Consider the following 15,225-nt stretch of genomic DNA (forward strand, 5'->3'; position numbering starts at 1 on the left):
TCAGTGCGCTCCGAGCCAGCCTCCAATAGCTCCATTGTCTCGGCCTCTGCCAGGCTCTGTGGCCGGCAACACTCACAGTTATTAATGGGAAGCAGGGCTGAAAGGGAGTTTTGAAAACCAGGAGACAAAGGCGCAGCACACCTGGAGCGCGGCTTTCCAGCACCACAGCCACCTCACAATGGCCGGGCTGGGGCTCCCCGCCTTTAACTTCTCTGGCAACTTTTCTGAAAGCAGGAAAAGAAAAGCCTAGACACACACACATGTGCACACACATACACTCATGCACACACACACGCATGCATGCACATACACGCATGTACACGCACACTGCCCCAAGGGGGCTCCTGGGAAGCAGCTCTGAATGGCCAGCAGAGGCAAAGGCAGCCTGCGTAGCCCCTGCTCGGTGAGGAAGCAGGATGGGGACCGATGGCCTTCCTACCACAGCCATGGCCAGGGGCCCGTCCCTCCAGGACTCAGGCTGCCTGAGGGGCTCCAAGCAGCCAGCACGATGGAGGACGAGCTCAGCCCAAGGCCAAGCAAGAGCCTTGGCAACACTGTTTTCCACATTCCATTCAGCAACACAGGTTGGCCTCTGTTGCCATTCCCAAGGCTGGAGCCACCTCTTCTAAAAGAAACGGGAATGACCTGGCGCTGACATCCCTGAAGCCAGCTGTGGGGACAAGTCCTGGGTCCTCTGCAGAAAGGTCCCACAGCCTTGGACCAGCAGCCTTGGACCAGCCCTTAGAAGGCCTACTGAGCCCTTGCCGTGCCTCAGTGTCCTCAACTGTAAGGCAGGGATGATAAAAGCACTGACCTCATCGTGCTGTGGCAAGGCTCAGAAGAGACAATGGATATGAGAACACGAGGCCCAGTGGTTAATAAAGGGTGGGTTTATCACCCTTTATGACTGTTACTGCTTGTCAGTATCTTCTTGCGCACCCAAGTTACTGGCACCCCCAGGGATGCTTGCATGGTCTCAATTTATCTATTTAGGAACCCCATATTGCCATCTTGGAGTTCCACTGTTACTTCACTCATTAATAGCATCTAATCAACATGGCATAGGACAATGAGTGGCCTCAGCACCTGCTTGTCTTCCTACAAGTTAGTCACAGAGAAAGACTTTATGGATAATAAAACCCTCATGAACGCTCGCAAACAGTTGCCAGGCCCAGGTCCTGGAAGGACAAGACTCTGGAGGACTCAGGGCGTGGAGCACAGGCTGCCCCACAGGAGCCTGTGGGGCTGGCCTGAGCCTGCAGGGAGGCAGGGCCCCTCTATCCGGCTCCTGCTCAGAGATGACACCACATCTTACCTTGGTGGTGACCGCAGACGCAGAGCTGGCCACGAGGCTGGTGATGGCCTCGCTGCTGCCGGTGGTGCAGGGAGCAGGAGCTGTAGCAGGGGTGGGCAGCCGGGAGGGCACCACGGGCAGCGGCAGGAGGCCGGGCCGGGCGCTGAGGCTGCTGGCTGTGCCGCCACCGGCCCCCGAGGTGACACTGCAGATGCTGGTGGTCCCATGCGTCCCGTTGACGCTCCACTCGCGGCGGTCCCAGCCCACCCGGTAATCTCTTTCGAAGCGGCTATGGTGCCGGGACATCTCGGTGGGCCGAGGCGGCTTCTCACAGGGAAACAGAGCCCGGACCTGTGGTGACAGGGTGGAGAGAAGGGTGATTTAGGACTGGAGCAGGCAGCGACAACTGACAGCATCCATGAAGCCCCTTCTCTGGGTTCAATAACAGGCCTTCAAACATTAGCTCATTTCAGAGTCACGCTAGCCCACACAAAGCATGGATCATTAATTAGCCCCACTTCGCAGACAAGGAATACCCAATTTGCCCAGGATCACGTGGCCAAAGTAAGTAGGCAGGATTTGAACCCAGTCACAGTTAAAAGTGATACTGTTTGTTCTGCCACATCTCACTGCCCTGAACGACACAAATGTGCGTATTTTAATTATGGATGGGACTTTATCCCCTCCCACCCCACCGTGAAAAAAGAGCCGTGAACTCCTCAGGACGTGTTTTCCTCCAACACGTGATAGGATGCGGCCACCCACGTGTGCAGACTCACTTTATAGTGGACAAAGCCCTTTACATAAATCTCTCTTCCTCCTACAGTAGCCTGTGAGGCGGCAGGGCATGGATGGTTCCCAGTTGAGGGTCGAGGGACCTCACTGAGAATAAGTTATCCCTTGAGGTTCGAGTACTAGAAAGTGATAAAGAGTCCAGGATCCCCAGCCTTTAGATCCTAGCTAAATGCACAACTCCAGTCGCAAAGGGTGTTAGCCTCCAGGAGTTGAGTTCCCTTTCATAATCACAGCCCTGTGATTTGATCTCGGGCGGCATCAGAGACCCGGAGTACCCTGGCCTCTGTTAACCAGACTATCTCCCACATGGCTCTCCTGAGCCTCTGAGCATAAGGCCCTTCCATGTTGTCATGGAGACCTGGACACACCATGATACTTGGAAGGGCTTCTGAATCACCAAAGATTGCATTTTGCTCAGTATTACCATGACTTGCCTGGTTCCCTGCCCATCCAGGGCCCGGTGTTACTCTCGGTCAAGAACGCTGTAAAGACGCAGGGGAGGCTGTCGGTCTCAGAGGCCATGGAGAGGCAGAGACAGAGGGGAGAGGGCATGGCAGTGCCAGGGCACAAGTGGTGGTGGGTTAGGGTAGGGGTCTGCATCACACCCACAGCCCTGGGCATGGCTCAGGCACAGCTTGGTTGCCTTTGGCCTTTTCCATTCTCCACCTGTTTTCCAGTCTGGGGGTGAGTCCCCGGAGGTCCGGGTTCCCAGCTCCTTTTCCTAACCTGCCAGTTCAGCTCAGCCCTGGGGAGGCACCCTGGAATTGTTGGCCAGTGGACAGACGGGCCACTTTATTTTAAAAATATCTATCTATAAAGCCTGTTCCTACTGCAGACTTTGCACATCCAGACCTAGTTGTCAACTTCTAGTGCCATGGAGCCAGGGCCTGTGCCCAACCCAAGCAGCCTCCTACCCATGTTCTACTTGCGTGCTGGCCTGTGCCCTGGTGGCCATCATCCCCTCTGCCAGGCACACTGGGCAGACCTGAACCCACCCTGCAGCCTGGGTGAAGCCTGCAGCCCCGCCTGAAACACAGCTGACCATAACTTCTTCAGCTGGATGTGGTGTCACTGTTTATTTCACCATTATGCTTTCTGGCTTACACCATGACACAAAAATTCTTTTTAAAAAGTCTATCCAGGCTGGATGCAGTGGCCTACGCCTGTAATCCTAGCACTTTGGGAGGCCAAGGCAGGCGGATCACAAGGGCAAGAGATCGAGACCATCTTGGCCAACACAGTGAAACCCCATCTCTACTAAAAACACTAAAATTAGTTGGGAGTGGCAGCACGTGCCTGTAGTCCCAGCTACTCAGGAGGCTGAGGCAGGAGAATCACTTGAACTTGGGAGGCAGAGGTTGCAGTGAGCTGAGATCGCGATATTGCACTCCAGCCTGTCAACAAAGCAAGACTCCATCTCAAAAAAAAAAAAAAAAAAAAAGCCTATCCAATATTACATGGTTAAAAAATAAAAATCCATTCCCTTTTGATCTCCCCACATAAACTTTTTCGGCTGAGCTTCTTGATGGCATTGTCTAAACTTAGCTCCAGTTTCCTCGTCCTGTTCACTCTGTGACCTGCTCCGCTGTGGCCTTCGCCCTGGCCACTCCATGGGAACTGTTCTCATTGAAGTCATGGGTGACCTGCTCGCTAAATCCAAGGGGACATTTATGCCGCTGTCCTCAACTTCCCTCACTTGCAACGTGGCTGATCTTCCTTGCTTTCCGGAACCCTCCTCTGCAGTTTCTGTGATGCCAGCCCTCTCCCAGCCCTCCGCCTCCCTCTCGGCTGCTCCTTCTCAGTCTCCTTGGCGGGCTCTTCTTCCTCAGCTCATTCTTAAAAAGCTGGGGCTCCTCGGGGTTCCAGATCTCCTCCTCCTCTTCTCCCTGGATGATCTCATCCCTCCATCCCCTCTTTCTGGATAACTCCCAAGGCTACCTTTGCAGCTCTCCTCTCTCTTAAGCACCACCCCAACCTCCCTGAAGCCTGCCGCACACCTTCCCCCAGCTGTTCCACAGGTACCTAAACGCCCAAAGTTGCTAAATTAGCGCAATGTTCCTTTGCCCAAACACCCATCCTCAGTAATTCCCTCTCTCAGAGAAAGCTGCCTCTATCTCCTCATCTCCATTCCCCTGTTCGACAGCCAGGTCTTAGATTCCTCTGCCTCAGTTGCTGTCAAATCTACCCCCTTCTCCATCTGCAGCCACGACCTTCCGTCACTGTCTCCCAGTGTCTCCTTATTTCAGTTCGCCTGACTGCCTGCCTGCCTGCCTGCCTGCCCCCAGTCTTGCCCTTCTCAGCCATTCTCTACCCAACTGCCCACAGGAGTTTTGCAAAGGGCAAATCTGATCATGACACTTTACTTTCCTGCTTTAAATCCTGTCCATCAATATAAGATTCCAACTCTTCGTGGTGGCCCAGAAGAGGATCTGGGCAGGCTCCCTTTTCTAGCATCCCCTCTCATTCATCCCGTCCCACCCCAGAGACCATGGCCAATCATTCCAAATGCCTTATGGTTTCTGAAGCCTCATGTCCCCTTTCAGCTCAGGGTCCCAGTCCACGCTGCTCTTTTGCCAGGAATGGCTTCCGACCCTTCCCCGGCTACAGCCTATGACCCACCCAGTTCAGGCACCAATTCTTCTAGAACCCTGAACTTACTTTCCCCCTTCTGGGTCAGGTGAGAGACTCTCATCCAGTCCCCTGAGCAAATGGTGCCCGCCCTCCCTGCAGCCACGGCTGCTGTCTATCTGCTACCTTGAGAACAGGGTTTGGGTCCTCATTCTCTGTGTGACCCCAGCAACTTGAACAGTGCCTGGCAAAGAAGGGTGTTCAGTACCTGTGTGCTGAATGAATCAATAAACTAATGCTTGTTTTTTCTTCGTCGCTGAGCACTTCCAGAGAGGACAAACACATTTGTGTGAAGAGAAAATCTCAGACACAGAAAGAAACGCTGAGTCTCCTGACTGGAAGTTCCACGTAGGTGCTGGAGTAAGACAACATCCTACCTTAGCCTGGGCATGGGGGCTCACACCTGTAATCCCAGCACTTTGGGAGGCCAAGGTGGGAGGATCACTTGAGGCCAGGAGTTCAAGAGCAGCCTGGCCTACATGGTGAAACCCCATTTCTACCAAAAAAATACGAAAATTAGCCAGGCATGGTGGTGTGCATCTGTAGTTCCAGCTACTCAGGAAGCTGAGGCATGAGAATCGCTTGAACCCGGGAGGTGGAGGTTGCAGTAAGCCGAGATCGTGCCACTGCACGCCAGCCTGGGCGACAGAGTAAGACCAAAGAAAAAAAAAGAAAAAAAAAAAGAGAAAATGTCTTACAGTCCTAGTAAATCAGACCTTGAGCCTTGAAGGACAGGCCTGAATGGAGAATATCTGCATGTCGAGGTCAGCTGGGGCTCACAGTGTAGACGCCTCTCCCAAGGTTCACCTGCCAACAAGGGGCTCGTGATCATCACTGCCTCAGGGACACTGCATCCCTAGGGTTGGATCCTAATGTGGCAGAGAGGATGTTATGTATTCACCACAGTATGTCCTCTTTCTGGGCACAAGGAGGAACTCTCCCAGCTGCCACTGCAGTTAAGTTGGGCTCCTGTGTCTGGAGTCTGGTGGATAGGATGGGTGGGGAGGTGATGGAGACCACTTCCAGACCTGGCCCTTTGCAAACATCTATGACCCTCAGTTCCCTTCGCTCGTCATGGCAACCCTGGAGGCCACATGTTCCAGATGGTGCCATCATCTGATGGAAGAGCGTTTCCCTACGCACACTGGATGTTGCATACTGGGGGCGTGAATCTTTGCTGTGATAAGGCACTGAAATTGGCAGTCTATGTGTTACCTAAGCACAGCCTAGCCTGGCCTGACTGATGTGATAAATCAGTCCCTACCTTCCTACAAAACAACACAACCTCACATATCGCCAAAGAAGCCATCTCCTTCCAGCTGGGGAGGATGGAGGTGAGGAGGGTACGCACTGAGGGCGGCCAGCAACCCGGCCCCTCTGAGACATGCCTAGATGTGCTTGGGATCAGGTCAAAGGGGTCTCCTAGGCCCCAGTAAAACCTCTCCACTCTCTGCCTTGGGGACCACCTGCTGGGCCATGCCGTGCCCGCGCCTTACAGTTCTGGTGCATGAAAGCAAAGCCCAGGCCCCAGCACCCCGCACCTCCCACCACTCCCGTCCCCCACCCTGATGCTCAGCTCCTCAAGTCTCCTTAAAATGCCAGGCAGGAGATGGAGACTTGGGGCCTGGAGCCTGAAATCTAGTTGCAGCCTCATTACGTGTACTCAAAACAAAGGTCAAGAATTTGCATGCCAGCCTTTCGGTGAGACTTCACTCCTCAATTTAATTTTCCCTTTCAAACGTCATGAAAGAAAGGAGTTGCACGGTTTACCCTGAGTGAGACGGCACAGTTACAGCACCAAAGGTGGCAACTTAAATATTTTCTGCTGGGCACCGAGCCACTGTGTCACAAGGTCCCATGGGCATACATGTGTGCCCAGAGCGGTGTTGAGGGAGGCATCAGGAAATGCTAGTTGTGGCAGAAGGAGGCCTGGAATGGATGAGGTACGTTAGACGAGACTGGTCAAGCAATTACCGACAAAACACATCACAAAGCTTCCTTGTCAAGGTGAGCCCCCTTTCCTGGCAGGCTGCCCGTGAACTGGCAGAGCCTGGCACAGGGCCCTTCACCAAGGGGGACGGAGCAGGCTGAGCAGCAGCCATCCCTTTGTATGGAGGGGACCATTTACAAAGACACTAGGACTCGAATCTGGGTGGGGTTAGTGCTTTGCTAGCACCTGTTTAAATTACATGCACATGTGAAGAAAACGCTCTAGAGGCTAGAAAAATCTTGTATTCACGGGTGGAAAGGTGGAAATAGGCCACGCTGAGGTGCAGGGTAGAGACAGTTTGGTGCTAGTCGTGGGTGAAATGTGAAAGGCCTCACAGGTATTTTATGTGCCAACTTGGCTCTGGCCTTTGGGATCTTGCAGGCAGCAAAGCCGATGCTGGCCAGGAGACGGGAGGGGAGGAGGGCAGAACCCTGAAGTCTTTCTGCTTTTTTTTTTTTTTGAGATGGAGTCTTGCTCTGTCACCCAGGCTGGAGTGCAGTGATGCAATCTCAGCTCACCGCAACCTCCAACTCCCAGGTTCAAGCGATTCTCCTGCCTCAGCCTCCTGCGTATTACAGGATTACAGGCACCCATCACCACACCCGCTAATTTTTGTATTTTTTTTGTTTTTTTTTTGGTAGAAATGGGGTTTCGCCATTTTGGCCAGGTTGGTCTCAAACTCCTGGCCTCAAGTGATCCGCCCACTTTGGCCTCTCAAAGTGCTGGGATTACAGGTGTGAGCCACCATGCCTGGCCTCCTGAAGTCTCCCCTGTGCACAGAGCCTGCCAGTCAACACCACGCCTGCGCCTCCGTGAGGGGGGTCATCTTCATAGCAGTCCGGGACAGACATCAGGCTTCGGTTTCCCAGCTCTGAGCCCAGATTCAGAGTCTGGAGCCTGGACCCTGCACACACAGCTTAGGAAGCCAGCTCAGGCTGTCAGGCTCCCCGTTGCCTTCTCTGTGATGCACCTCCCCACCTCCAGGGAGCAGAGAGGGGAAGTGGAAGACCTCCTCACAGAACCGGAGCAAATGTGAACAAGGGAGGGAACACGTCACTGGGAGCTCCTGACAGGCAGAAGCACTTCTTGGAATGTTCAGTCATTGAACCTGCTGCAATCCAGTCCCCCCTTCAGAGCCACATGCTGGCGTCTCAATGCACACAGGTGCACCCCAAACCTCAGGACAAGGTCCCCCAGCATCACCAAATGCAGCAATGCCACATCCACGAGCTCTGGGGAAAATCCCAATGGTCAAGTGCAACTGCCTCACAATTCGGATCATCCCTCAGAGGAGGTGGGGCAGAGGCCAGCGCTGGGGTGTGCCCAACAGCATCCCCGGCCCTGCCAGAAAGGTCTTTCCCTCCCATCACTTATCTCCAGGAGACGGTGAAGGGTGTATTCCTGCCATCTCCCTACTTCTGAGGGATGAGGTGTGGGCTCACCTGCTGACTCACCTGCTCACCAAAAAGTGTCCTCCACCTGACAGAGCCCTGACCTCACACCTCCACAGACGAACCTCCCCTCAGGCTGCCTGTTCCTCGGGAATGAATGGAAACTGGCCACTTCCTTTCCTGTTGGCACATGGGGCCAAATCTTCAGCATGGTCAGCATCATGGGGTGCCAGAGCACCTGGGAGAGGCAGGAATGAGGGATGGGCCACCCTGTCCCCAGGGGCTCCTTCTGTTCCCTTGCAGGAGGCAGGTGGGTCTTAACTAGGATCAAAATAAAGATGACAAAGTAGCCTCAGCCCCTGACTTTTGGCTCCCTCCTAAGCCTTCTCCCACTGCCTGTCCCTAGAACCCTCATGTCCCAACAGGAACTGGGCAGGTTTACTGGGATGAGGAAAAAGACACAGTCAAATCTGAAGCAGTGTGTGTGGCCTGGTGTCTGCAAACATGCACAGCTCCCGAGGCCCTCTGTGCTAGGTCAGCCAGGATCCTGTAGGGTGGTCTCACTCAGGGACACTGGGAGACACAAGTTGGGGGGGGGGAGGTCATCCTCCATAAATACCCATGACACAGGGGACCTCGTGTCACTAGCCCCAGGGCCTGCCTTGATGGAAGAGCTTCTCCCTGTGGCTCAAGTGCCCTCATGTCCCAGGCCCAGGCTTGCAAAAGGCTTGGGCTACCTGGGGCCTGAGGATATTGCAGGAAGGAAATCCTGGTGCCCCAGGCCCAGACTGTGTTTCTAATTGCTCACCAGCTGGTGTGTTGGGGGGCGGTGTCGGACTCCTGGACACTTGCTGGAGATCGGATCGGCAGCCCTGCCACGCAGACCTGCCTGGAAAACCCTCACCATGAATAATTCATGAGTAAATAATTAAGAGTCGCCATGAGCCTCTGTGTGTTTGTATTGTCCATGTGGGGCTGGAGCAGAGGGAACAGTGTCCAGCAGCCCTCAGCCCTGGGCCCGGAGAGTCCCTGCTCAGGAACAGGATGCTTCGTGCACCTGAGCTCATGGGCGGGATGGAGGCCATCTGTGTCCGGTGACACACCGTATTCTGGATGCTGGTGGCGGCCCACACATATTAACATGCACCATGTGTACATACTGTACACAGGATCACAGGTGGCTAATGACCCTTTCCTCGTTCCTATCATTAAGACACGCCGAAGGAGTGGGCGGCCGGCTGTGAGGGCCCCGAAGGCATGATTAATCCACAGGAAGGCAGGGGGCCCGTGCTGCCTCCAGATAGGGAAGCCGAGGTGGCTGGCTGAGGAATGAGCCTCGGCCCGGCCGGCCCCGATCGGAAAATGTATGATTGCCTCATTTGGGGGAGACGTGCTGCCAAGTCAATTGGAACAGTCTGTGCTTGTCTTTATTATTTTAGTTTCCCTCTCTGCATCTTTTAGCCTTTCTTCTGGAGCAAAATACTAAACAGCAGCCAGAACACCATCTTGGCAAATGCAACACAAAGGAACTCTCTGGGTGTTTCTGGAGAGGCGGCTTGGCCACGACTTGATGTGGATGTTAGCGGGAGGTGGGGATGCCCTTCGGAAATGCCTCCCTGCCTCCTGGGGCTGCTCCAGCCTCCAGTGACCCCCAGCCCCATGGAGCCCCCATTAGCTCAGAAGTCTTGCTTCTGGCTGAGGCTAGGGGTGAGTCCCACACTGGCCTCCTCTGCTGGATGCCTTCTTTGATGCGCCCTCTCTTCTCAGAGCCCATAGAAGCCAGACTCACAAGGCCTAGGACCCCAGCAACGGACTGGCATGTTCTACTCCCTGTGTGAGTTCTGATCCCGTCCCTAAAGACAGGGCCACCTTTCCCCCTTCGTTTCCTCCACTGGAGCTGCCCGAGCACAGGGCTGGGCATCCAGGGCAGGGGGCTCAGGGAACATTTGGCAGACCAAAGTGACCCTCCCAGCACGGGGCACATGGCGGGGCTGGGACTAGGCTGAGAAGAGTGACAGGTGGGGCCAAAATGTATGGAGGCCCCCCCCCATAAGGTCCATCTGCATTTATATTGCCCTGAAAGAGATGAGTCCTTAAATTACGCCTCACCATCTAGCCCTGGCCCTTCACACAGCCTCTGAGAGTGACATATTCCTCAGGGGGTGAGGTGTTCGGTACCTCCAAGTGGACATGAAATGTGGGGTTTGCAGGGGCCACGTGTAGGTGCCAGCCTGGACCCAAGGCCTCACATTTAAATCCTCTGAGGCAGCAGAAACCCAGGAAACTCTGGAGTGCCCCAGGCTGATGCCAGCCTTCTCCTGTTCCACTCTAGGATGAGGAACCTAAGGTGTGGATTTATTTTTAGTTCCTTTTCTTAAAATATCAAGGCCCCGGCCGGGCGCGGTGGCTCATGCCTGTAATCCCAGCACTTTGGGAGGCCGAGGCGGGCGGATCACGAGGTCAGGGGATCGAGACCATCCTGGCTAACACGGTGAAACCCCGTCTCTACTAAAAAAAATACAAAAAATTAGCTGGGCGTGGTAGCGGGCGCCTGTAGTCCCAGCTACTCGGGAGGCTGAGGCAGGAGAATGGCGTGAACCCGGGAGGTGGAGCTTGCAGTGAGCCAAGATCGCGCCACTGCACTCCAGCCTGGGCGACAGAGCGAGACTCCGTCTCAAAAAAAAAAAAAAAAAAAAAAATATCAAGGCCCCAGGTGAACTGAAAGGTTCTCGTTGCCACATTTCCACTCCCATCCTGGCCCCCAGTCCTCACCAGCCACCTCGCCATCAGGCCCCACTCTGCCAGGGCCAGTGTGCAGACCACCTAACCAGGTCCTGTTGCTTTGCAGCCAGAAGTTTCCAGCAGCATCTGCTGCAGGGTCCAGGGTCTGAACCCAAATGAGCAGCATCTACCAGGCTCTCCAGGCTGGGGAAAGAGGGGAGGCAGGGATTTGACAAGTCCCATTAGAAACCAGAGCCGTGGCCAGGAGTGGTGGCTCACTCCTGTAATCCCAGCACTTTGGGAGGCCGAGGTGGGTGGATCACTTGAGGTCAGGAGTTCGAGACCAGCCTGGCCCACATGGTGAAACCACGTCTCTACTAAAAATACAAAAATTGGCTGGATGTGATGACGGGCTCCTGTAAACCCAGCTACTTGGGAGGTTGAGGCAGGAGAATCACTTGAACCTGGGAGGCGGAGGTTGCAGTGAGCCGAGATTGTGCCATTGCACTTCAGCCTGGCGACACAGTGAGACGCCATCTCAAAAAAAAAAAAAAAAGAAAAGAAACCAGAGCTATAGCTGTGACCTCTGATGTCTGCTTCCACTCTGGGGACCACAGGTGGCATCAATCTCTGGAACCAAAGGCTTCAGGGCATTGTCTTTATATTTAAAGAAGACAGGGAGCCTGCTTTCTCCAATGCCAGTGAAACCTGCACGCGTTCCCAGGTCTCAGCCAGTCCAAAGCTTTGAGGGAAGAACGTCTGGCAAAGCTGAATCTTCCTCAGCAGCAGTGGGTGCAGCTGGTCCCAGGGGGAATGGGAAGGACCCTCACCCTAAACACCCCACAGTGGCCAGGACAGCAGCAGCAAGTCCTCACCCTTCACAAGGCTCTTCTTTTTTCTTTAACTGCTTTATTGAGGTGTAATTGATGTACAAAAAGCTGCAGATATTTAATGTGTACAACTTGATGTGTTTGGGAATATACCCATCCCCCAAACCATCAAACCATCATCACTATCAATGCCACGAGCACAGCCAGCGTGGCCAGAAGTTTCTTCTGTGCTCTGCTCCTGCCTTGTTTTCCTTTTGTAGTGAGAGCACTTAAACGGGAGGTGCTGGTCTCAAGACACGAAGTTTCAGTTACACAAAGCCACAGAGGATTTGGAGAGCCCCTGTAACAACACAGGACCCGTGATTAACAGCACTGTGTTTGTGCTGTGTGCTTCAGCCTTTGCTCAGAGGGGAGGTCTTCTGGGAAGTGCCCTAACCACACAAGGTTCTTTTAGAGCCACTACATCATTTGCCTCACAACATCCTGCTGGTGTTAAGCAGTCCAGCACTGACCTTTGCATTTTATAACCCAGGAAAAGCAAGAGGGTGAAGCCCAGGGCTGGGCATAGTGGCCTACCTCCTCCCTACTCAAAGTGTGGTCCATAGGCCAGTAGCCACAGCATCGCCTGGGGACTTGTGAGAAATGCAGAGTCTTGGGCCTTGCCCTGGGACTACTGAGTCAGAATCTGCATTTTTAACAAGATGAGGGGTGGGGAATGGGACAGGATCCACTCACATGCAAGTTAAAGTTTGAGACGCACCAGCCTAAGATCTGGCGAGTTAGCAGGCCTGGATTCGGCCCTAGGATCCAGGCATTCTGACTCCCTAGATGGCCCTGGGGGACAGATATATATTTGGAAAAAGCCATACTCCATAATGACAGGGCTTAATACATGATCTAAAAAGACAAATGTTCAAAATGCTTTTCTGGTGGTTAAGTTTCAGGAAAAATGCCACCGATTCCATTTCTGGGCACCATTTCTTGCACAAAAAGCAATCTCCCTGTCTTGGAAAAGCAGTACTAGTGCCCGTTTTAGATGAACAATATTAAAAGAACAAGCCTCCCATTTCCCTCCCTTCCCATGTGCACCTTCGCTTTGAGAAAATCTGGCTGTGGGTTTTGATGTAGTGATTTTTTTTCAAAAAAGCACACATGATTCAGAGACTTTCCTCATGGGACTAATTGACTAGGCATTTGTGCTATTGCTCCTGGTGTAAATCATTAAAATGGTGATAATGAAAAATAAAAAAGATATTGGAAATGACAGTTGGCAACATAATATCAGCGTAAACTGAGGGAAGAAGGGAGGCGTGTATAAATTAGGAACTTGTAAACCTCAGGATCGATGAGGGAGCTGTGGTGGCTACCGTTGGATTACTTAGAGGAGCATCAACCAGAGTTATCATTACGAATAACCAATGTGGCTCCTTCTAACTCCTTGTTCTCGTGGCTCCACGAGGACGCAAACACTGAAAACTCCAGCCCTGTTTCCCTGTAGTCCTGCAAACACACGATCCCAGTCTTTTGAGATGGATTTTCCTGTTACTTTCCTTCTCCAAGCAGGCTTCCCCCCTCCCAGGGCCGCCTCTCAGGCATGCCTGATTATTCTAGATCTCGCAGAACTGACTAGTTCAACAAGCTCCCTCTTCACAGGAAATGGTGTTCATCAGTGGCCCAAGCTGATGAATGAATCCTACTCGGTGCCTGGAGCCAGACCCAGTGGCAAGAGTTGCAAAGAAGAAAGACTGATGCCTTCTCTCTATTTGGCTGCCAAAAATGCTCTTGCAATTTGCTTTCTTCTAGACAAGAGTCTATTCAAAAGTCTATTTGGAAACATTAGGGAACAGCTGTCACATGGCCAGCAGATCATACTGCCTGTGACAGGATATTATCTTCCTCGGGAGAGACTCGACCACTCTTTTATTTCACCGAGTAACTAGCATCTGGGTTGACGGCTGCGGAATTGCTCCGAGGGCTGGGGACATTAACATCCCTGTCCGGAGTGAATGCAAAACCGACAGCCACTTCAGTGAGCAGGATTTGTGGAATGAACCTTCACCAGCATTAAGCACCAGTGCCCACCTTTCTGGTCTCCATCTCTAGTGGGACCTGGGGGGCCTCCTGCTTGTCCAAATCCCTCCCCAGGAAACTAAGACGTAGCCCACTTCCTGTTCTGGCGCTCCACTCCATGAGTCAGGCCTTCGTGCCCCCCTTTCCCTCTCAAGCAATTCCCCAGGCATGCCCTTGGGTTAATGCACGGTCTGCCCTTTTCTCATCAAATCATGTCAAGTTCACTGCCCACCTCCTTCCCCATTATACCCGGCTCAGTGCAAGATACTGAGAGGAAATAAGAACAGGGCACGGCTCCTGACTTCAGGGAGGGAGGGCTGCTCAGGAGGGCACAGCCATAAAACGGAAAAGCACCCTGGGGGGCAGGGGAGGGACCACGCTGGGCTGGAGCAGGCAGGGTAGGCCAGGGTAGCCCCAGAACCCCAGGGTGGCCCAGCTCCCTGGGGCTCCATTCATTTCCCATTCATCAGAAAGGAGACTGTGTCTTAGCTAGGACAGTGTCTAATTAAGATGGGTGGCGAAAGGCAGCACAGCCAAGGATGGCAGTCCCAGCTCTGCCCGCCATGCAAGCAGCCTGCTGGCTCACCCCCAGAGCCCCTGCTGGCTGGCCTATAGCCCATCTCTCCCCCACAGAGGGGACCTCCGGGGCCTTGACTTTGGCTTTGGGAACTAAAGGTTCACACTGCCCACTGGAGCTTCCTCCAGGATCAGCAGCGACCCCCAAGGAAGGAGCGTTTTTGGTCACTTGGGAGACACTTTTGTCTTCTGTTCCTGGCCACTGAGCCCTGTTTTGCCCACTCCCCTGCTGACCTCAGTACCAGGCTGTCTCCAACCACACAGCCTTCTTTGTTTTCAAGTTGGGAGCTGCTACCCTATCTTGATGTGCTTGCTTCAGATTTTCATCGTCTTTATTCTATGTCCGTGTTTTTAATTTAATTTAATTAAAAAAAAAAGAAGCCCAGACCAGAGGGCAGCCTGTTGCGAGGTTGTGTGTTTTATCACCACCCAAGCATGCAAACGAGGCAGCCTCTGTTGACAAGTTCACATCTCCAGTGCAGAGCTGGCTGTTTGAACAGCTTGTGTGCAGTAATTGAAACATAGATTTTGTTGCCTTTCTGTTTATTTTTAGATTAACCAAGCAGGGATACTTTGCTTCCAGGCTGCCACTTCCACCCCTGCTGGGCAGCCTGGGACTGCTGGCCCCTTGCACACTGGCAGCGAGGAGCACCACACCCCGCTGGGGTCCTCCCCTCCTGATGTGTCCTTTGCCTGACTCTGAGCAAGGGTGACCTTCCCTGTGACCTCCAGGGCCCAAGGCGGGGACGCTGCTGAATGCAGTGCTCAGAGGCTGTTCCTTAACTCCCAGGTCTCTGAAGACATCCCCCTACCCACCTTGTTGGACTCTCTCCCAGCAGCTTGGGGAGGCAGGCGGGGAAGGGATCAGTAACCCCCTTCGACAATGGTGGTAACTGAGTCTCAGAGCCTTAGGACAGAGACGAATTAGAA

At 53.5% G+C, this 15,225-nt stretch overlaps 1 protein-coding gene across 2 annotated transcripts in view; it reads right to left on the reverse strand.

Annotated features, from left to right (window-relative positions):
* The window catches only part of KLHL29 (kelch like family member 29), a 327,396-nt gene that overhangs the window by 144,354 nt on the left and 167,817 nt on the right, over positions 1 to 15,225 (reverse strand). For both annotated transcript variants that reach the window (XM_034952689.3, XM_034952690.2), the window contains one exon: positions 1,316 to 1,645. In XM_034952689.3, coding sequence (XP_034808580.1) covers positions 1,316 to 1,600 — 285 coding nt within the window. In that variant the 5' untranslated portion in view covers positions 1,601 to 1,645. The remainder of the gene's footprint in view (positions 1 to 1,315; positions 1,646 to 15,225) is intronic.

This window comes from Pan paniscus, chromosome 12 (assembly GCF_029289425.2).
Source record: "Pan paniscus chromosome 12, NHGRI_mPanPan1-v2.0_pri, whole genome shotgun sequence".
NCBI classification, from domain to species: domain Eukaryota; kingdom Metazoa; phylum Chordata; class Mammalia; order Primates; family Hominidae; genus Pan; species Pan paniscus.